The sequence below is a fragment of the Rissa tridactyla genome, chromosome 9 (assembly GCF_028500815.1).
Source record: "Rissa tridactyla isolate bRisTri1 chromosome 9, bRisTri1.patW.cur.20221130, whole genome shotgun sequence".
Taxonomy (NCBI): Eukaryota; Metazoa; Chordata; class Aves; order Charadriiformes; family Laridae; genus Rissa; species Rissa tridactyla.
Genome location: NC_071474.1, coordinates 15,728,793 through 15,752,354, shown reverse-complemented (window position 1 = coordinate 15,752,354; position 23,562 = coordinate 15,728,793). Strand labels below are relative to the sequence as shown.

The 23,562-nt window shown below is 35.5% G+C and overlaps 1 protein-coding gene across 20 annotated transcripts in view; it reads left to right on the top strand.

The window, feature by feature from the left end:
- ZNF280D (zinc finger protein 280D) overlaps positions 1-17,358 on the top strand; it is a 50,914-nt gene extending 33,556 nt beyond the window's left edge. For 10 of the 20 annotated variants that reach the window (XM_054213604.1, XM_054213597.1, XM_054213599.1 and 7 more), the window contains 3 exons: positions 10,271-10,326; positions 13,013-13,064; positions 15,511-17,358. In XM_054213604.1, the coding sequence (XP_054069579.1) occupies positions 10,271-10,326; positions 13,013-13,064; positions 15,511-16,147 (745 nt within the window). In that variant the 3' untranslated portion in view covers positions 16,148-17,358. Of the gene's footprint in view, positions 1-2,135; positions 2,234-3,913; positions 5,276-7,657; positions 7,704-10,270; positions 10,361-13,012; positions 13,065-15,510 lie in introns of those variants that run through there. The other 10 variants (XM_054213612.1, XR_008468328.1, XM_054213601.1 and 7 more) reach the window with 10 other exon arrangements.
- Positions 17,359-23,562: the final 6,204 nt, after the last annotated feature.

Here is a 23,562-nt window from a genome sequence, read left to right as displayed (position 1 = left end):
GGATTTGAAAAAGAACCTGAATATTGTGGAGATTGTGTTGCAAGGTTTGCGTGGGGTTTTTTTTAACCTTAGAAGAATTAGAGGTGCCAGACCATCCCTGAATATCCTGGAACAGTACCTGAGGCATTACAATGTAGTTTGTGAGCCTACTTACACCTTAATTGAAGGTTCAGAGGTGTGTCAGTTGCATCAAACATTTGAGTTCTCTCTAAACCGTTTCAGAACACAGAAAGAAAAATGTCATTTAGACTGCAAAGAAAGATACTTTAAAAGATGGAAGAAAATAGTTTAATCCTGATTTAACAACAAGGTGTCATTGAGTCTGTCTAGCCTATAGCAGGGTTCTAAAGGGGATTACATATTCTCGTGCATGGTGAGAACTCTTCCAACAGAGCAAGAAGTTCTTAGGCCTCTAAGCATAAATCAGCCTTCACTGAGTGTCAGCAGTACTCCCAGTAGGTTATTTCGTAAGTATTAAGTATTTCTTAGTTTCCATAAAGTGGCCAGTAAAAGGGGATACTGAAATAATCTGTCATCTGATCCAAACATGGAAATTCTTATTTTTGGCTATGAGTAATAGTAGAGCAAAATATATGCTATAAACTTCAGACCTCTACTAGTAACTGCTTAGAATGTGATGCAGTTGAATAAAACTGGTGGTCTGATGGAATGATAAAAAGTCATTGTTAAAAAGAATTGAAGATATTCTGGCAGGAATGAGCAGGGGAAGGAAGTTAATTTGGGAAAGCATTCCAAAAAGCCATTTGAAAAATGAAATTTCTGATTTTGGAGCACAGAATATTGAAATTGGACAAAACACTGGAAAGAGTCATCTAGGACGGTGAGCTGTATCCCCTTCGTTAATACAGGGTAGCTTGTGTCCTTTAACAGTTTAGATTTCAGTGAAACTCAAACAATGGAAAAATAAAAGTGTTGAGCTGTGATACAACCTTAGCTTTTCTACTGGGAGCTGGCATTAGGGTGCTGGTAATTAATACTTGCTGAACTGTATGTAAGGAAAGGTTATAGATGTATTGAACAGTGGGGAAAGAGGTACAGTTGTGGCAGGCTGTTGTCAGTACTGCACAAGGATCTTGCTGTCTTGAATGTATTACAGAGATATCACGTGAAAACATTTAAGAATGTTGGATTAACAAAGTATATATTACTCAGAAACAGATGGCTGAGCACTGAAAAGATTTAAAGTAGAGTCAAGAATATGTGCAGGTTTGTTTCTGCAAGCAGCTAGATTATGACAGATGCAGATAGCCATTATTTTTGAGAGCTCTGATGTTGGCACAAGGTTAGTTACTGGTACTAAATGAGGTGATATAATCTGTGATGGTGCTTTTTGAAACTGTCATGCTCATAGACTTCATTAATTTCAGTAAATCTTGTCCTGCTTCGTATACTAATTCTGTGATACTCTGGACAAGAATATATTATTGCTATACCTAAAAGCATGAGTGTACCCGTGTAGCAGATTTTTTCATTATTTGCAGTACAGAGTACACACAAAAATGTTCATCTTTTTGTGGGATGGTTCTTCATGGTACTGTGTGGTTTGCTTTGGAAGAAAAGGAACTTGCAGATAATATTCATAACTTTTGCTGTGTAGTTTCTCAATGATCTATGAATGTTTCTTCCCACTCTTTGACCTATAATTCAATGAGGTATGACTTGTTTATGGGGCTCTTCAGAATCACTTCATCATCAGAAACAATGACTCACGGTTACAATCTTAAACGCTTTTGGATCCTCTCTTGCATCTCTCTCTCACATGGTGTCTTTTGGTATCTTTTATTATATATCAGACTGTCTGTATGTGTTGTAAAACTCATCTTTATTGCTAATGACCCGACATATTCTATGGGTTCTGTGTAGTGTTGATGAGACTGTCTTTGGACCAGAATCCTGCCATTAGTAATACAAATAGCCTAGCTGGAGATGTTCCAGCAGGAAATGCTTTTTAAATTGTTACTCTACATAAAGTTGCCTTGTTTGTTTAGTGACCCACCTTGTGCTGAGGGAATAAGGCTTAATAACTGTGCCAGTATTCTTAATGCTCAACTCTCTGCTTTGCGCAACAATTAACATATTTTAAAATGAACTGACAGCAGACATTTTTGTTGCAGGGGAGTTGAAAGTGAGCAGGTATCCTATACTGCCTTGGCTCACTGATACATCATTGTGGACCAGAAAATTGAACCCAGTCCAGCTTGGGATTATTTTGGTATGTAAGCGAACAAGGATCTGACCAGACCTTTTCCTTTTTCTTCATACATTGAAGCTGTGGTATTCTCTTCTTGCATCTTTTAGGCAGCAGGTCTGGTCTTTTCTCCCAATATTGTAGTCTGGCAAAGGCCCTTCTGTGATAACATTCTCTGCTTTGCAGCATTGACTTGCAGCTTTTTGGGGGCTATACTCCTTTGAAGAGAGGCTTACCAGGAGTTTCACTTACGTGATGCAGTGTTTCTTTGCTGCTCGTTTGCAGCGTTTCTTTGCTGCTCAAGTCTATTGATATCATCCCAAGCTAGAGTAGTGTATAAATGATGACATACATGTGTTGACATCAAAGCCCGTTTTGTTCTGAACTTGATCTAGCTTCTGAAACTAAAGGGCTGTGTCATTCTCTTTGGGTGTTCACTAAAACATACAAATCCTGATCTATTTAATATTCAAGTGAGTTGCATTTTTGTCTGTCAATGACTTTACAGTATATAGTGGCAAAATATGCTTTGAATGACTTCTGTCACAGGTAACTGCATAAACTGAATCTTGGCCAAAGGAGTTTATTAGCTGCTTTGCTCTGGTAGCTAAGCTTCTTTTTGCTCCTAAATACTGTAGGAGGAAAGCATGTGATGGAAGCAGATACACTTATTGAGCCTTGATTCTGAGGGTGGAGCAGCCACAGTTCATTCACACTTTGTTCTTTTGGTATCATCTCTCATCTTCAAGGATGCTCTACTCAAGCTGCTGAGACATCTGCTGCTTTTGATTTTACTGCTTCTGACTTCATCTTTAGTTCTAGATTATCTATGGCAAGTTTATCCATCAACAGGTTGTCTGGATATATGATGAGCTTTCCTTTTGTCATGATGAACATCTAGTGTTCCTCCAAACTCAGCCCCCTGCTTAACAGTGGATATACGTCTTGGTTGAATCTCTAATTTACTAGCTTCCAAGCAACCTAATAGGTAGAGCTAATCTTACTCTGAGATCAGTCACTGTTATAACCTTCTAGTTATAAGAGATTATTTCTGGTGAATGCAAGCTGTTCTTGATTTGCAGCACTTCCTTTTTCTGCATAATCAAATTCTCTGATATTAATTCATTTTTACTGGTATTTTTGTCCTGTTCACTTTCAGTATTCAAACAGTAACAGTTTTGGTGCTAGTGAGCTTCTGCAACCACTGTGGTATTCCTAATAATAGCAAGGATCCTGTCATCCATTGTCTCTTATGCATATTTTGTGATTGAGCATCTGCACGCTTACTCAGTACTCTAAAGTCTCGTTGTTCTTTTTGCTACTTTTTTTTCCTTCTGACAGAAGCTATGTTCCATCTTGAATGCTGCTGTTCAACTTCAAGCATCAGTTACCTACTACAGGTTTTTCTTGCAGGACTTATTTCTGTTTTGACACAGCAGCATTCAAAAAAGCATAGTGGGTTTGTGTTTTCATTGTGAACATGCTGTTGCATTTCAGAGGAAGTTGAATCTGTGATATTTCACTTCCATTCAGGTTTCCAGCAACAACAAAACTGGAATAGGATTGCAGTTTTTCGCGGCTTTCAGAAATGTTCTCTAAGAATTTCCCAGAAATTACACTAGATTGACACTTTGATTTGAACTTATGTGAATTATACCTCTTCTGAATGCTCATTTGGAATATTATCATTTGGTTCTTTTACAGCTTTGCTACAGAACTTTTTTTAAGTTTCAGACGTACAAGTGTTTTAACTGCAAGCTACATTCAGATTTGCAAGCTTTGTGTAGCTGGTTCACGTAGAAACTATTGACATTGTGGCGTCCTGTTTCCATTTGTGTGAGGATCTCGGAAAAGTTACTTGTGTGGAAAACTCATAACATAAAACCAGTACTAAAGCATGCAAGTAAATCTGCCTGACTTGATATTAAATGTCCTTGATGGTCCCAGCAACTACCAAGTTACATGAATATTGTAACATATTGGACCCCATCTGCAAGGACAGAGGATGAATATGCATGGTATAACCAGTTCAGCTTATGGACAAAGAATTAAGATTTCATTTGTGTGTACCTTAACCTGTCTCTCGTTTGTTATTTTTAGGACATTGAGCGTCACTGCATTATGGCCTCTTAAAAGACATGTAGTTGCAGGGCAACCTTGATTAGCAAATCCTGTATTACCTTTGTTTTGAAAGTCTTTCTGACAAGAAAGTAAATGTTTCTGTTATTCTGTTAAATGTTTGTAACTGCAGCTTTGCGTGTAATAACACTTCACTTACTGGTGATAACAAAAATTATTATGTAGCTGTCTTCATTGCTAACCCCATTTTACAGGTGAGAAACTGGAGACAGCGTCAAGTAACATAAATGTCACCATCTTTCCTTTCCCATTCAGTCATTAACAGTGTAAAACACCATAGTGTAGAAGCAGCTTTTTCTTCTCTCTAACTAAGCATTCACATGTACCTTCTCAGTAAGTGCTCATACAATCAGATATTTGGGGGAGAATTGTGCTTTATGCAGAAAAACCCAAACAAAAGAACAAAAATGCCAACCCAAGGACCTTTCCATTCTTTTGGTTGTAAAATAGATTTATGTTTTTAATGCTGGGTGTGGTTCAATTGAGTGGTTGGAAGGTGCCTTGACCTGCTTAGATAATATGGTTTGTTTCTAGAAATTCTTGAAGCTACAGGCATCCTAGAAAAGGTTACTTTTGGCTAGGGGTGGACAAAAAAAGGGATGTTTGTCAAAAGATTCCAGCTGAGTTTCAGTACTGCTTACCCAAAGAAGCTGTGTGAGTAATACTTAGGTTGTAAGGAAACATGACAGGTCACTGGGAAGACAGTTGCTCATGATTTGAGCTCTGTGTGCGTGTGCAAGTATACATAATTTTATTATGTGAGAGCAGGGGAAGCAATGAGACTGTATGAATTTCAGAAATGAGAATACTCCCATCCGTGCTTGGACTGTGCATTTTGTAGTCTACTTGTTTCACTGACTCCAGATGTTTTCCATTAGTCCTAGGTGACTCCTCATGTATCAAATAAAGTGTCAGATCAACCTTTAAGGTGTCTAAATTAACGTTCTTACTTACCTGGCTTTTATTTGGAGTCTGTTTGGTTTTATGGCCGATCCATTCTATTGAGTGTCTCAAGCTGAAATTTTGTGCTTAGCTGCTACATTTTGGGGGCATTTTTCTTAAGGGATTGACAATTAAGGGGCATTTTTTTATTGTTCTTAACTAGAATTCTATTTTTATGTAGAATAAAGAATCTTTGGAGAGTTCTAGAGAGGTTTCAAAATTGCTCGAAATTGTGGACCAGCAGGCTGTACTTACGGGAGATGGTCACAATCTTTGTTTTATTTTCGTAATGTTCTTTCCAGAAGCACCGTAGCTCCACAGATGTAAGAAAGTATGTTGCATTTGTTGCTGTTTGATAACTATGGGATTTAAGATCTCTTATATCATAAGTGTGTTGGGAACATCACAAAGTGATAGTCTTCTATGGTTTAGTATCCACTTATGAAACTAATTCTAAATTCAGGTTGAGAATATACGTCAGGAATCCAAGGTAAACCATGTTAACAAAGATGTGGTTATCACAAAATATTGTAAACCCTCTTCACTTCCAAAACAGCATAAAATAGCCAGTTTGAATCTGTTTTATAAGCTGTAAAACATGACCGCAGAAATCGTATTAGAATTTATGATGTAAAATAATGTTTATAATGCATTTAAGACAACTTACAGATATTGGATCCAATTCATAGCCATTTATTTTGGTGGCAACACTTACATTTATTCAGACAGGAAGAACAGTATGTTTTGTCCTTGGGTATACAATATCTGATTTACTTGTGTCTAAATTGTTCTGCTCTTTCAAGAATGACTGTTTTTAGGCAGATTAATATTTCCAACATATTTGTTTAAGTTCTTGCATAGAAATCATTAAAGCAGTGAAGCTAAGCTAAATATTTGGTGTTATATTATCTCTTACTGGTGTTGCTACTCGTGATTAAATACTTCAGAGTCTTTCAAGTCCCTGACCCAAAAAATGCATTGTCATTTGATTTACCCTGATCATTTTTCTTACTGTTAATTAGATGAGCATTGTTGCAGTGTTATCATAGAAAAGTGATTTTAAACAATCCTTTTTTTTGTAGTTATTTTTGTCATCTTTTATTGCAAATGAAGATGTAATAATTAAAACAGTTATGAACAGTTGTTTATACTACAGTCCAAGTTGTTGGTTACCTGCTAGAACGTTAGTGTTAGAAGGTCTTTATGGTGTGCTGAAAGAATGTGCTAAAATTCTTTAAAAGGTCTGGTTTTAGCACTGCTTTCTGGGATTAAATTAGGAAAATACATGTGGTAGGTATCAATCTAATATTACTGTACATTTTTCATAAAATTTAAGTTGATAAAGCTAGTTTTTTCTGTCAAGTATTTTGTACCTTGTAGACAGCCACTAAGACTTGCTGAGGTCATGAATCATTTAATATATGATTAATAACATTCTTTAAATATAACAAGGGCAGCACCATACTTCAGCAGATTAAATTTGCCTTTAATGCAGCATCAACAAAGAAGATACAGGCATAAGCAATTTTGAGGGTTTTGTTCAGTTTTTCTTTTTTATAGGAAACCTTTGAAAGGTTAGATTTTATATTAGAACTGATGACTTAACAAGGTTTTGTAGGAGACATACTTCTTGCTATCTCTGCGATAGCAGTTTCTTATATAAACACAGAAAATCAATTTTAGTGATGTTGTGATAAGCTCTTTAATTAATGTGGTTTTAAAAGTCAATAAATTTAAATAATTTATAGTTCATCTAATGTATAGACTGTGCAATGAAGGTATTTTGAGGGAAGTATCTCCTCCAAATAGTAGTTGGAGGTCAGCAGCAATGTTTTACAGTTGCCCTAAAGTAAACTACAGCTGTGTTCTGGGTGTTTGGGTTATGGTAGACAAATAAAACTGAGCTTGTTTTGCAGAATGTTTTTGTTGGGTCATAATGTAGCTTTATGCACTTTTAAAAAGTGCATTTCATCAAATCGATCATTTCAGATCTTAAATACTTCAGTCGTGGTTTGAAAGGCCTTTATGGTGAGGAGGTTATTCCTCATGTAGAAGAGCAGCACTAGAATGAAAGTATTGCTAACCATCTTAAGACTGTTGCTTCCTGGTTTTCATGAGGTGAGATAACTGGAAAAGGTTACATGAAACAAGTTTATGTTATAATTTTTGTATACCCAATAAAACACTTTAAAATTCTGAAATGCTCTTCTGGAACTCTGAAGTACATTTAATCTGAAAATCAGTATCAACTTTAAAAAGTGGTTTCAGATTACCAAGTTGCTTTCTGACTGTAAGTATCTTCATCCTTATCTCTATTTTAACCGTACAGTGTTTTAAAACATTGAATCTTAATTCATTATCCACTAGGTTAAAGACCGAAATCTCCATTAGAGAGGGAGAAGCTAAGTTGGAGGTAATGTCTCGTCTTTTCTCCACACAATCTACCAGTATCTCTGAACTTCATAATTTGTTTGAAGATCCAAGACAATTCTTTTTTAACCTTATGTATACGGCTGGGTCATGGTGTTCAGAAGATACGCATAGTGCAAAAGTCTAGTTTTCTGTGTTTTACTACAAAAAGGTATGGCAGTGTTGGAGGGGCACCTATAGTATGTCTGCCACACCTAGAGATTTCCAGTTTGCGGTCAGTCCGTTCTGGTTGATTTGTATGCCAGGCTCCAATGAAGGAATGGTTTAGTTGCCTTAGGTATCTTCCATCTTCAGGGAACCTGGAAATTGACCTGGAATGTAACCTGAGATCTCAGTAAATATTGACTCTGAACTGTAACTTTTTGAGGTTTTTTTATTTTATTTATACTTTTTTAAAGAGGAAAATTTTGGAAATGCCTCTTCAGGCCTGAATTTTTTTTCGAGGCACATGTACAAATTTTCCCCTGCTTTCTGCCTATCAGGAAACTAAATGATACACCGTACAGCTTCTGACCTTTTTTCAAAAATATCATCTTTGGATTCTGATTTTACAGAATTGTCTTCTGTAAGAAGTTGTCTTTCTGTTGCCCTTCAGAAAAGGCAATCTGTTACAGAAATCCCAGCCAGTAACAGAGTGGGAGAAGTCCTTAGACCTAATAAAGATTTTTCTTGTAATACTGCTTGCGTACTTTCCAAAACATAAAGGGGTTGGGTGAGGTTTTTCTAAAAAAGCAATGATTTTTGTAGAAACGTGAGAAGACTGTTCGTCTTATTCAGCAGTGTTAAGCAAGATTCTCAAGTACACACAGTAACACCCTTTTTTCCCATAGACTCCATTACTGCTTCAGATGTGTTTTCTCATAGTTTTTCTTTTTTTTTTTTTTTCATCCCATATTGTGTTTCAGCATTATAGAAGATGTGGAATTTGCATTTTTTTACTCCACAATATTGTGTTCCGTAATATTGGCTTTCATTTAAAAATAAAACAAAAAATGCAACACACAGCCCCACCTCCTTACAGTTGGAAAAGATGGAGAATACAGACAGAATAGGCTACTTTGGTGTTACCTGTCTGAGCTTACAGGACATCTGAACCAGGACCTTCTAGAAGAGTGAGCTGCTGTTCAGTGTGGTCTGGGCCATGTGGAACCTCTTGTTTTTTCCAAGGTGCCATGGAATGCCGGTTATTTTGCTGCAGCCAGATGCTCAGCATTTTGGCTGTTTGTTGAAATAGGTCAAAGGACAGACCCCAAGGGTGCTGAAGAACCAAAAATATAAATTGATGAAGCATGTTGTTTGAAAACATAGCATTTAAAACTTGGAAAAATAAGTCAGGAAATCTTCCTTTCCTGATACTTCCCAGAGGGGCATACGGTCAGCCAGGGCAGAGGAGGATGGTGGACAGGGAAGGAGGTTCTGTAATAGGAAGCAGAGTGCAGTAATTTTAAGTCAGAAAGTGTTTCTCAGCATGGGTCATGTATGTATGGGTTTTGTATGACAAATATAACCAAGTATGATAGAAGTATAGCAAAGGGTATTTTATTTAGGGGGTAGAATAAGCTTAACTTTACCATACAATTTTAAAATACTTGCTGCATAATTTGGCCTCATTTAAACAAAATATACCACCTCTGTGAGGAAAAAATACTATGTTGAAAGTATGGAACACTGTTTACACAGTTTAAAATATTTAAGAGGTTGTGATATAAATAAACATTTAAAATGTTTGGTTTTATGTACAGTGACCTTTTCTATTTTAAAATCAAAATTAACTCATAGTTGTATTAAAACAGAAAAAAAAAGTTTAATTTCTTAATTTTGTCACTTAGACGCTTAACATTTCCTAAAAAAGAATAAGATTATATGGGCAAGATGCCCTGCAGGGTAGGAGATGCTTTTAGAAGACTGGTGTGACTGTTGCCAAATGGCAGTGTTTGGTACGCTTGCTTTGCTACTATTCTAAAAATGGGTGGAAAAAATTGCCTTTGTTCATATTATTTAGAGTTAAAAAGTTATTACATTGGGGAAGGTGCAATAGAGACTCAAAAGTTTCTTCTGTGACAAGCATTTTGTTAAGAATCTTCCTTATGCTTATATTACACTTAATGTAATAGCATCTGTAGGGCTAAAACACTGTGTAATGCTTAAAAAAGATACTCACCTCAACTTTGTCTTTCTTGCTTTTCCTTTTTTTTAAGCCTTTTTTTTTCTTGCAAAACACAAGTTTAGTTCTGACCCGCCCCTCCCCCTCCCTCCCCAATAAAAAGCTGCCCAGACTTCGTCGTTTGCATCCTGTTCAATCAAGCATAATTGAAATTACATATATGAAAAAGGCTACAGGAGTTGCTTTAAATTTTCGCTTTGTTTCTGGGTTTTTAATTTGTTTTTTGTTTTTTTTTTTTAACTTGGAAGACTTTGCAAACGTCTATACTAAGATCCGTGCTCAATCTCTGCCACATAGCAGATTTATGGGAATGTATTTCTACAAATTTATATTGTAATCAGTTGCTCATGAATGCATAATAAAAGAAATATCATTAATTATTACAGAAAATTTCAAGACCTAGTATATCTGAAGGAAAAACAGAAACACCAACTTTTGAAAGGTAAATACAATGATCAGCTGCATCTTGAAATCAGGTACATAAAATAACACATGCTGTGTTATTTCTCAGGTAATTGGGCAAAAGTATTTAATTACTGTTTTCATAATGTGTATTTTCTATGATAGAAAATTTTGAATGGCGGTCATCATGTATTTACTCAACAAGATGTGTAGAATTTAGGTTCCAAGAGTCAAAACACAATTTTAGTAACACTTAAACTGCAAATCAGTCAAAATTCACAAGACATTAAATAAATTGTACAGATTGTTAAAAGAAGCATTTTTTATAATATTGCATAGGAGTTAACAGGATTACTGAGGCAATCGGGAAACAATTTTAGAATACATATAAAATGTTAATTCTTTGATGTTCATTTAGATTTTTAAAAACCCGTGTCATTTGTGGAAACTGTACTCAACCAAATTCTTAGCAGAGCAAATATGTGAGATTGTTGGGTAACTAACAGTTATAACTCTACACTTAAAAAAATATGCAAAATTGTGGAATTTTTCATGTCAGTCTAGGGAAACAATTGAAATCTTATACGTTTCTTTTGACACATGTTGTGGGCAGGCTTATACTTCATTTTTAAAATGAAGTATATTTATATATATAATTTAAAACTAAATTATTAGTCCAGATCCCACAGCCTGAAGTGTCTTATTCTAGGTAGTGATCCTTCACAATTGTTGGTGTAAATGTAACCTTTAAAAGCTTAGTCAAAACATAATTGTAGTTATTTGTTATAAATGCATTTATTGCGCCTCCAAGAAAAAGAAAGCAAACTGCTTTCAGGGTCTCTCTGTAGGTTACTTTTCTTCTTAGAAAAGGTTCTGCTTTATGTCTCCTTATTCTAGTCATATGCAGTGTGGGCCAAATAGATTGAAATTTTACTTTCACTTAAAATGCTTGCTTAAGAATTGGGACTAAATGGTTGAGGTATTAGAAGCTAACTCTGTCTTTAAGCTACAGATTAGTAAACAGTCAGTGTAATTCTAATTGAATATGATGTACTACTTTCCCCTATCCTTGTATTGAAGTAGACAAAAATAATTTTAATATGTAAATCTGTTCTGTGTTTTCTGTTAAAACTACTGTATGGGCTTTAAGACAGACATCTGGAGTATTGTAGCTCTAGCACCAGATATCCTCAGTCCTCAAACACTTTTTTTCTGTTACTAAGCCAAGGTAGTTATGTTGATATTAGCAAGTAATTAGTGCTGCAGGAGCAGATTAGTAGATGAAAGCAGTTGATTCCGCGAATCTGGCATCTTCACTGCTCTGTGGTTCAGAGGTGTTATTTTAGACCAGATTTGTGTTCCCTGGACAGAGTGTCCGTACTGTGCCCATATTCAGAGCTGTGTGGAATGTCCATTGTTGGTTTGGACTCTTGAGGACCCAGCTCCGTTAGGAGTTAGAGCACTTGTGGATCAACGCTTCCAGTTCATGGTAACGCTTCCATGGTGTCGTTTCACACGAAACTGTTAACGTAAATGCAGCTGTAATACAGGTTTTATTACCTGGAAGTACATTTCCACAGACTGCAGGTGTTGTTTGTGTTTGCACATTGCAACTACGCTGTAGGCAACGTGTAAATGTCACTTGTTTATAGTTGTGTTCTGAAGTTCTATGTTTTTTTCTTTCTTGCTGTAGAATTTTCCTTGAAAGATTTTTAAAATCTTAATATAAAATAATATACTCTGAAGTTAAGTGAATGCGTCTAGCAAAGAGCAGCAAGAAAATCTGAGGTAGTTGGATTTTAAAACTAAGAATATTCAGAGCCTAGCTTCCCTTAGCCTCACTTGGCACCCAAATCTTCCATTTTTTTTCTATGCAATGAGGAAAAGAAAAAAAAAATCCCTTTAGTTTCTAGGCTTCTGTAGGTTGGGATGGGTGTATGTTTGCACTAAGTAGATTCATCTCTTGTGTTCCAAATTTTGTCTTATTGTACTCCCCTGAAGTAGTCTTACTCTAAAACCTGACTTCATACAGACGATATGGCAGCTAGTTCATTAGTGTAGCCCATACCTGATAGTCTAGCCACGGTTTGTATCATGCTTTAGCAAAGGGGTTCATTGTTTTCATGAAACCAAAGTCAGATTTTACGTTCTAACTGTTCACTGATATCGTCCTTCTTGTATAGTAGTTATTATCCTTATCACATTTTCTAGTCTTTTTGATGCCTGAATTTTTAGTTTTCTTATGCTATAACCAGTATTGTTTGCACATAGAGTAGTGTTTCATTCCTAATACTGGATGTAAGGCTATTCTTTTTCAGTTACTGACTCACTAACAGAACGGTTTCTTTAAATCCTATATGATTTTTTTGTTTTATTGCAGGATTTTAGTGCATCACAATTGCTAGGTTTTGTTTATTCATCTGCAGTTCTCAGCAGAGGTAAATTATTTAATTGGAGAACTGTTCTATCTAAATGAACTTACTGTTGCGCTTAGTGATTTAAAAGATCACTGTTCTTAGTGGATAATTGTTTTTGTGATGGTGATTGTTGTGAGAAATTTTGTTCAATTTTATTTTTATACTCTGTTTTCTTGGTATAAATGGCTCACAGGAAGATATACTGATGAGAGACAGCATGTTTCTGCATAAGAAATGAATATACAGAGATTTTTCTTTTCTTCTTCCCTGCTTCCTCTCCCTCCCTTCCTGTGTTTTGCCAAAAATGAGTGAGAATGAGAGGCTGGCTTTGGATGAAGCTGGGATTTTGGTTTACTAGAAGGTGAGGGAGACTGTGATGGATTCCTTTGATATGTTGAGGGCAGCTATGCCCTTTGAAGAGTTTCTTGGTGTGAATCACGAGAGTGTGTATGTACATATATGCAATCCACCTGTGATTTCCAGTGTGGAAACACTGCTCTGTGTATGCTAATGAGGCATTCGTCATCCCTTTATTTAAACCTTTTTTTGTGTGTGTGTATCTGTTCAAGACTTCCCACATAAAGCATAATACTGCACTTGTTAACTCTGCAACTACACCTCACCCTCAAGCTGCTTGTTGAAAAGTAATAGCTAAAGGTCATGTATATACGCTGTTTCATAAAAGTTGACTGGATTTTCATATGAAAACTATTCTAAATATTTAGTAGCATTTATACAGCTCTATATAGCTTAAGCGTTTCTCTGGAGTAGATGAGGTAATTAGGAATAGTTATGGCAAGACCAGTTATGTCAGACACAGCTGGTGGGTGGTTCTGAGTCTTGGCTTTTGTACTGGAACTTAGTCTTGAGTTTTCCCTCAAATATTACCTCTATTCCCCTTTTTTCTTGAAGTTTGAGAGATAGGAGAAGAACTTGGATAGAAAATTTGTTTGTATACTCAAGAATGTAATTTACTGGTTTAGATAGCCCAATAAATGAAAAAAAAAAAACCTTTGACACAAGTAGCAAATACAGGTTGTAACTTGGTAAAGAGGTTGGCATATCTCTTGAGTTCATTCCTTATTATGAATGAAAAAAATCAATGTAACAGGATGAAAAGATTCTTCTGACAATCTCAGTGATCAGTAAGATTTCACCACTCAAGGATGTCTCAGTAGTCTCTTATCCCTACTCGTAACGTTCCTCCAACTTAAATTCGAAGTAGGAAATAGAATATTTTTGGATTAGTTTATTTAAGTGAAAGTAAAACTTGAAAACAGATTTCTTATTGTTTGTATTATGTAGCACCTCTTCCAGAACAACCATTTTCTGTAGAACTCAATATCATTTAGCATCTAGATGTTTTGTTTTAAATTCCTGCATCAGTAGAAAAACATAGTATCAGGAAATTGGTTATTCCTTTTATGAGTCCTGGAACTACCTGTTGCTTAGGTAATGTTGAAAGTGGGTTTACCCAAAAAATATTTCAAACCATTTTAAAAACTATTTGAAGAAATAAAGTACAAATTAATTTTTATTAATACGTGATGATATTATATCTCTCACATCTTTTGTCTGCGTGTCACTGTTCAGAGACTATTTTCAATTTTAAGTTTTACATTTTAAAAGTGAATTTGGGAGACTTATTTGCTCCTAATTTCACTTCCTATATAGAATTTATATCTGAAATCGGACCAACTGTTGTTGTTCTTCCCTCCCCCTGTGTTATTTTGTCTGTTGCCATCATCATTTTAGGTAATTTGAGCTACTTCTCATTCTTAAAAAAAATTTGAATGGATTAGAAATTATATTAAACTTTTACCAAATTTAAATCTTTACAGCAAAAATTGAACTCCATAATTGAAGAGATGGGAGAAGCTGGTGTTCCTATAACAAATGAGGAGAAATAAACTAGTATTTAGGATTTTGACTGTTGGAATATGAAAATATGAGCAAATTGCATATAGCAATATGACTAGACTACTTTGTATTTTTGTGGGTACAGATGGCATTCGAAGTGTACAGTTCAGTCTTTCTTTGGAACATTCTGGTATTTTTTTTCCTGGTCACCCTAAAGCATTGCACGCATGCAGTTTTATTGAAATAACACAAAGTTTAAACAATCAGTTTGTCTACAAAGTTAATACACTGTGTTTTGGATTTTATTATACAGTAAGATTCTCATTTTTACTTGCATAATTCAGTACTGATCTGTGTTTCCTTTTTATAAACATAAAGTTTTACTCTGAAAAGTGACTGGAAATGCTACTTCACAGATTCACTTTTTCAGTGAATCCAAATTTGTAGTTGCTGAACTAAATTTTAGATTGAAGTTAGTTTAGATTTCCAACTGTTATCTTTTTTCTTGCTTTACTCTCATTAGTTTTGCAGAGTCAGTTGGACATTATCAAGGTACCAACTGGCTTCTTTTTCTTGCACATCACCAACAAGTTTCTAAGTAGTTGTATCTGCATCTATGTCAAAGAGGCTGTGCAGGTAGAGGAACTTAACGTTGTATTTTGGCAAATTCCATGTGTCACACAAAGGGGATAACTTAACCTTCCTTTCTGGAGATGAAACACAAGAACTAAAGAGTACTAATTGAATGCTAAATACAAAGCTGAGTTTGTAAATAGGTAAGAAAAATGCAGCTGTTAAATAAATTCAGACCATCTTACTGTGAAAATTTGTGAGCAATACTATATAGGAAGTCTATAATACTGCTTTCTGAGTGTCACTTTGCAGAGTACAGCCATGTGTTTCTTTATTTCATTTGTTATAAAAATAACTTGTTTTGTTTTTTTCAGCAAACAAGAGCATGATTCTTCAGACAGAACAAAAGAATGCAATAGAAATCAAACGAAAAAAGTCAGATCAGTTGAAAAGAATGAAGAAAACTCATCATCGTCAAATACAGAAAATGTTCCTAGTTTGGAAGTCCCTGACGACAGCTCAAAGAATTCTTTGCATGAGAGAGGAGCATGTTGTGATTCAGATAATAACAAACAATTGGTAGATGAGAAACAAAAATGTATCAATGATGAAAGTGAGTTGAAAAATTGCCAAAGCTCAGATGACGTTATCTTGAATGAGCAGACTAAAGTACATAGCTTGGATGAAACTACACTTTCAGCAATGAATGCAAGGGACTTAAAACTAACACTGGGTGAGGATGTTAGTTTTGAGCAGTTCTTGAGAAAAAGAGATGAACCTGAATCCGTTAGTTCAGACATTAGTGAACAAGGCAGTATTCATTTGGAGCCTTTGACTCCATCAGAGGTACTAGAGCATGAAGCTACTGAAATTCTTCAAAAAGGTAATGTTGCACCTTCGTCAAAGAAAGCTGGACAACTCTCTGAACAAACAGATGAGACCTCTAAAGAAAGCAGTCCCAACAGAATGGAAACAACTGTAAACAAGACAGACAAAAATGAAGCAAGCTGAAATTATGTTAATTTTATTGTTTGTTATAAACAATGGTAAGAATACCATGGACCATTCCTGATGAGTGTGCTCATTGATGCTAATTATTAAAAATAAAAAAGCTGGGTGCGGGGGGAGGGGAGGAGAGAAAGAGACACTAAAGGGAAGTTTTGCATATGAAGATAGCAAGATAGCATGTATATGTATATATACAACAGAATTAACTAAATTTACAGAAGGTAACGTTCAAATATCTCTTCCTGTCTCTTTGATGTGATATATCTTATTAGATTGACATTTGAAAGGAGAAATAAATTCTAATTTTTATAGTTAACTAGACCGGGATAAGGTGATTTATTTGCCAAGAAAATATTTTTTTAAATCCTTCAGTGTGAATATCATTAAACAGTGGAATTCAGTATGAACTCACTTCTGATGCTGAAGTGGAGCACACTTGTAATGATGGTTATTGGTCTGCTGATAATCTGGGTAAACATAACCCTTTGGATTTGGTGTCACATTCCTGTCTTTAAAAGCATGTAAACAGAATTATATGAATCTATGCACCTCTGTACAGGTGTAATCCTGCCAGGCTGTAAGCTTACCTAATAAACTTTCAGTGAAAGTGGAATTATTACAATAAAAATATATATTGTGGGGTTTTCAATGTGCAGGCTGTGCAGAGATACCGAACATAATTGTATAAAGTAGAACACACTGCTGAAAGTACTGTAGCTGTTAGGCTTTTACCATTGTTTTAATTATTCTTAGCCGTAGACCCATGGGAATGGTCTGTGAGTCACACCAAAGTATGGTTTAATGTAAAAACTGGTTTAAGCAAAAAGAAGGAAAACCCCAAACTGGAAGCACCAACTGGCATGCATTCTGCCATTTTGCAGCTGCTACTGGCTAACTGTTACAAAAAGGACACAAGAGCATAGAAGCGGAATTGTACAGTTCAATTTCAGGACTTTTTGTAGTCTAAATTGTGTACAGAAAGATGGCTGCTGATTTTGGTTTGTTTTTTTCTTTTTAATCTTCTAGTTAGCAGCTAGGTGTAGGAATGCATATGGTTAATGGTAGCTTGCTCTTATGACTTCATTGCTCCATTTGAAACATTCAGAATGTGCTTTTGACTTACAGTTTTGTTTCTAATGAATGTTAAATGTTTTGAACAGCTGTTAAAGCACTGCTGTAAATTATTACTTTTTGAGTAAATATTTGCAACAAAATTTTGTCTTTGTGCATAATTTTATGCTCAGCTTGAAACTTTGGGCATAGACTTCCCACGTTATTTTTTTTTAAGATTTAGTGACAGTTCCCGAAACCTATTTCATTTTAAAATTGGGATTTAGAGACTTATGTGGGGCTTTTTATTTGGTTGGGACTTGGGTTTTTTTTTTAAGAATTAAATGAGCAAGTGCCTATGCATAAACATATTTTTGTAGCTGTGTATTGTGGTAAAATGTGCTAACTTCTGCAGATTATAGAGATATTTTTCTGGGCCATCAGCATGCAACTGAAATCTATTCTGTCCTCCTAGGTTAATTGGGCTCAGCTGCTAAATGAATCTAATCAGCAACAGTATTAAAATTTAGAAACCATTCAGCTTATTGTTGAGTCCTCTAAATAAACCACATCAATCTCAACATCTCAAAAAATTGCTTCAAACTCTGAAGAGTTATATGTGACTTAAATTTTGAATTGCATCTTGATTTTCATCCACGCAGGTCTAGAGGACTTTTAGAAAGAAAAGTGGAACAGTTTACATAGTCACAGCTCTTCAAGATCTGCCACTTTAAGAACTTCAAATAATAAGCCACATGAAAAAGTTGAGAGCAATAAGTTGCAGCATTCTTTTGTTCTTGAAAGATTTTAGTGAAGTCGTTAACTCACAGTATGATTAACCAGTCTGATGTCTTCATGCATGTACACGTGGAAGATTATAAAATACAGCATCCCAATGAGGACAGTTTAAAGGACTTAACCATTTATGGAACTTGATATGTATGTTACTGAAGGAGTTCCTGAATGCATCTGCATTTAAACCCAGAGAAATCTTTATAGTATTTTTAATCTGATTGCTGATCTTCCATGAAAATGATATATTTTGAATAACATGATGGTATGTGGTGTTGGAAAAGACTAAGTTCAACTGGAACCAGTTGTACGATACTTGCTTGTAAATTCCTGACATCTGTCTTCTATTATGCAGTTACGTTTTTAAACATTTACCATTTTAATAATAAGAATTTGGCCACGTACTGTTGAGAAAAGTTGGAAAATAAAACTGAGATTGAAAAATCTGCATATTTAGCAGATGTATATATATTTTCTCAGATACTTAATATGTAAAGCATTGTTTGTTTCAAACCATGTAGAGAATGCTTATACAAAAGGTAATGTTAGGTATAAAGCACCCAAATATCTAGTAGCCCTTCCAAACGAAGAGGCAAGAGAGAACTAGATTGTTCTAGCAAGACTGTCAGATAACTTTAAATGGGCAAGTAAAGCGTATCATGAAAACAGTAGCATGGTATCTTTGTGAAGGAGAAAAACAAATTTGTTACAATTTTTCCTATAGGAAGTAATTCATTTTCTGACTAAACACTGTAAGAGACTGCATAACTATGAAGAATAATCTCTATCATGTTACTAGGGAGATTTCCTAGAGATATGTTAAATTGCAATTTTTTTCTGAAGTCACTCCAGAAGAACAAATTAATTGAATGCATTTTGAGTTATTTGAACGTAACTGCATGTAATTCAGTTTTTTGTTTCTGAGTCTTTTAAAAGTCTTTTTTTTTCCATCCAGTTATTGGTAGTTCTTATTCTGTGCCATCTCTGTTATTGTACTTACGAAGACATTTTACCTCAAGTTTTCATTGCCTTACCAAAAAGCGGTAACTTAAAGTTAATTCGTGGTATCCATACTAGAAACACCATTTCCCCTCATCTCAAGAGACCATATTTCCTTGAATAATCATTTCAGATTGTTTATATAAAGTTTATTTTTAAGGAAATCACATGCCACACGTTTGCTATCTTCATTACTTGTATTTAATGGAAAACTGTTGTTGTTATTAGCTTATGGTCAGGGAGCGTTCAGTCACTTGGAGCTTCCTCAGGTGCAGCCAGCATCTCAGTTTGCCTTCTGCAGTTTGGGAAAGAAACTTTGGTTTACCTACGGTTCAGTTTTTCTTGCAACAGAATGGATGAGTAAACCTGGGGCGTGGGGGGAAACCAGATCAAATCATAGCACACACTGAGTTCTATGTATTGGGTGATGTATTTCAAACAAGAAAATTTTTACAACAAGACCACATCCACTTCTCCTGGAAATGAGGAGAGAGAGAACCCTGGGAAACAGGTGTTAAATCATGTTCTGTGGTGCTTTACTGCCAGAAGGCATTAGAAACTGAAGGTCAGGATAAAGAATCTTCAATAACACTTGGTATTCTGAAAAAAATAAAAAATTTCAAAGCTTTTCTGCAGGCATTAAGCATTGTTATTTATGTACTGGCATGTAGAAAGCAGTTATTTTTTTATGCTGTAGGATATACTAATATTCCACCAAAGACTGTGGCCATAGGCTGTCACAGTAGAGTTCTGTTAGAGACTGTTTAGAAATTTTTGAGTAGAGGAAATTTTATACCTGATTGCTCTCTTTTTGTTTTCATTAGTGTTTGGGTTTTGAGGCTTGTGAGCTTATTTTGTCTAGTTGCATCCTGTATTTTTTGATGTATGTTTAATCTGCCTCTAATAAAAAAAAATTGGTAAGTATGTTTTATGATTGCTTGAATGATTTTTTGCTTTTAATAAAACCTTTACTCCAGTTTTGAAGTAGCTCAGAAGGACAGTTCTTAGATAAAGCCCGGCATGTTTTCCCTTTGAACGTTACATTTTTATGCATAATTATGCCTCTTTAATTTTTCCCCATTAATTCAGTGCTAAAAGGGAAAGTATGTTAACTGGTATTTAATATCCTTTAAGTTTTGGATCGCTGTTCTGGCTCTAAGACACTTAATTAAAATTTTGTATTCAGTCATTTCATTAACCCAAAGTAACCATGTTAAGTTGATGTTTCCTGTATTGAAGCAGATTTAAAAACAAAAAAAAATGGGGAAAATCCTTGGCTGTGAAACACTTCATTTTGAGGGAGATTAGTGTAGTTGTTATGCCTGCAAGGTGCTATAAAGCTAATGTGTTTGTTTATGTAAAAATGTGCTGGTTTTGTTGAGGTTTTCTTACTGTTTAAACCATTATTTCAGAGAGGCTGAGGTTTTTGTGACAACCACAAGGATAACTGTGATGTTACATGTATATCTGCCTTTAAATTTGGGCAAATTTTACTTCATATTAAGAAAACTAAATGCTCAAATTATATGTGTATATATACATATGTGTGTATATATATCATATATATATCAGACAATTTAAAATAAGGTTAATTCCATGATCAAAAAGTGTCAGGCTGTCAGCAACCAATTTTCTGTTCTTTAAGCATCTTTTAAGTAGCATTGTTAAACAAATCCCCTGTGTTATGAATTTAATGCAAATAAACTTTGTTTCGTATTTTAGTTCACTAAATTCTCAATGTTAGCCATTTAATAAAAAGAGCTGTTTTCCAAAAATTATGGTGAATGAGGTAGCACGTAACGGTATCTTTATAAAGAAAGTTGTCTCATACGGATAATGTGGTAGCCTTGAAAATGTAGCCTTGTAATATCGTTTGCTCATGACTAGTATAATTAAGAATTAATCCTTTTGACCAAAGGAAAGTAATCTGTAGGTCTGTTTCTTACAGCCTCTTGTGATGGTTTTATTCTGATCCTGTCATGATGTTCTAGCAACAAATTGATGTCCTTTCTTCTCTTCTAAGGCCGTAGAAGTGGAACATGAATACTTAATAGTTTTTAAATTGTATATAATTTAGTTACTTGGGTGTTTGCTGTCTGAAATGAGGATTGAATTTTGTGTACCAGTTTCTCAGGTTTTCAGGTGAATTCAGCTGAGAATTGTGTCTTTCCACTTAATCTTCTTGGAAAGACTTCACTGCCTCTTTGAGCTAGTAAGTTGATGGCACAGGGTATAATTTTCCCAGCGTATTTAGTGAAGTGCAGTGTATTTGTTAAGATATCATTTAAATGGCTTCTTTTTCCCTGTCACAATCCTTTGTATTGTCGAATGTCTCCATTTCTTGATGGTTGGTGTATAATCAACTTTGAAGTTGTTGGCTGGTGATAGAAAGCAAAAGACACCTCTGGAGGAGAAGCGAAAGTAAGTTCAGAATTTTAATCATGAGTAGTGCGCAACACGTGGGACAGGTTGGTTAACCTGCTTTATCTGATAAAGTGAAGCTTTTTTACTGATTCCTAAAATTGCAGCTTGAGGAACCAGAGCAGTTGGGCACATCCAACTTCAATGGCTCTGAAAGATAGCAACAAGCTTTAGATATCTGTATCGGATCAGAATTCCCAAAATGAGTCTAAGACAACACGTTTATGTTAGGGAAGCTTTGCTTCTATTTGTGTGACTTTCCACTCTATTTTTTTTCCCAGATAACATATACTGGATGCTCTCTTGAGACCATAGAAAGGCCAGTTATCCTAGAGGAGACAAGTGCTTGTATGATCTTCCTTGATGGAACCAAAAAGAAGCTCTTAACATGTGGCCACGTATGCTGTTTAATATTGGTATAGTAAGAAGTGACTTGGCATTGAATAGTGGCATTTTGTTAATCTGCTAAATAATGAAGTTCTGTCAGTTCCTCTGAAGAGTCTCTTAATAATACTGTTTAAAATAAACATAAATCTTTAAACTACAGATTGTCACTTTTCAGTGACCCTTGTCTGAGATAGCAGGCAAAAGTACCACGGCAAAAAAGTATCAAGGCAGGTTGTGTCATTCCCTGCTTTAAGGCTGATAATGACTTAGCCTGTCTTGAGGACAGATAACCTATGAAGTCTCTTCAAGTTTGTTGTAAGAGAAACTTCAATGCGTAAAACTTCTATTGTTTGTAGACCTGCTTGGAACTTAATGATTCCATTGAAATAAGTAAGACAAACTTAACTAAAGCAGAACCTATTTTTTTAATACCCTGAAACTTACTTGTATTTGAGAAAAGAAATCCCTTGTCCTCTGGGATCCTCAGAAGGCAGTCTTGGTGATGTAAAAGGAAATGAAAGTCCAATCTGTGTTTAAAATACAGTAAACATACCAAAGTTTTTTGTAGCGAAAGTAATGCAAGTTAGTTGTAGATGGGAATGCATAATAATCCACTCTGTCCAGGACTACTCTTCTCAGCTCTGGCCAGTGGACTGAAAGATAAAGCTTCCTCCCTTCCCTTTACAGCTGCTTCCCTTAGCGTATTTAAAATACTAGCGAGGGTGTAGTGCCAATATCAAATCAGATGTTACATTTGTATGGTCTTCAAATATCAGAAGCAATGTTATGAAAGATCTTTGAAAGATCAGCCTGGGGGCTAAAATTAAAACCTGTAGTGTATATTAAAAACAATGAACCAAGTCCAGCATAAAACTAAAACATACCACAGTTAGAATTTTGGCATCATTCCTCTAGTTGACCCCTGGCTGTTTCATGGTGATTTCTTTGTCCATCCTGCAGGGTTTTAAAGCCCTCCTCGTTTCACCACTAGATAGCCCTGTGCTCTTCACTTGTTTAATCTGCTTTTTCTCTCAAATTGGCGAATTAATGAACGTAACAGAATTCAAAATAATTATTCCCCACTTGTACTTTCCTGCAGTTTGTTGCTTCAGTTTCACAACCCCAAGAAGGGCTGTGTACCGGAAAGTTTCTTTCTATTACAGCCACAGATATAGTTGAGGGGAAAAAAAGATGATTCTCTTCCCTTGTGAACCTGCATCACCAACACCCTTTGGACTATCATGCTGCACCACCGCAAATAGAGTTAAGTGAATTTTGCTAGCCGTTACAATTTTTTAGATGAAGGTACCTGAGTTTTACAAGAGGAGTCCAAGTTTAATCTCATAAATTTGCTAAACCGAGGCTTGTAAGGCTCTGATTCTGTAAGAACGTTTTCAGTGATTGAAGCAGCCCTTTTCCCCTGTAGCTGCTGAGTCTCACTTGAGCCAATTTTTGCAGATACACGCTGAGCTAAGTCACGCAGCTGATCAGGCTGAAAAAACACCACTGGCAGCAGCAGACAACGGCATGGCCAGTTTAGGCCATTCAGTTGCTGCTGAAGGGGAAACCACAGCCTAAGAAATACAGCTTTTGGAGTAGTCTGTAGGGAATTGTAGACAAATTCCTACTTTGTCAGGGGGAAAGCATTTCCATAAGAGGAATAAACACAGTGAGCTTTCAGTATACCAAACAGCTGCAAGTAATGAAGCTATTGGATCAGTTCCTTTGGAAACTGTCTGCTTATTATGGCTGGATCTCCAGAGATGTTA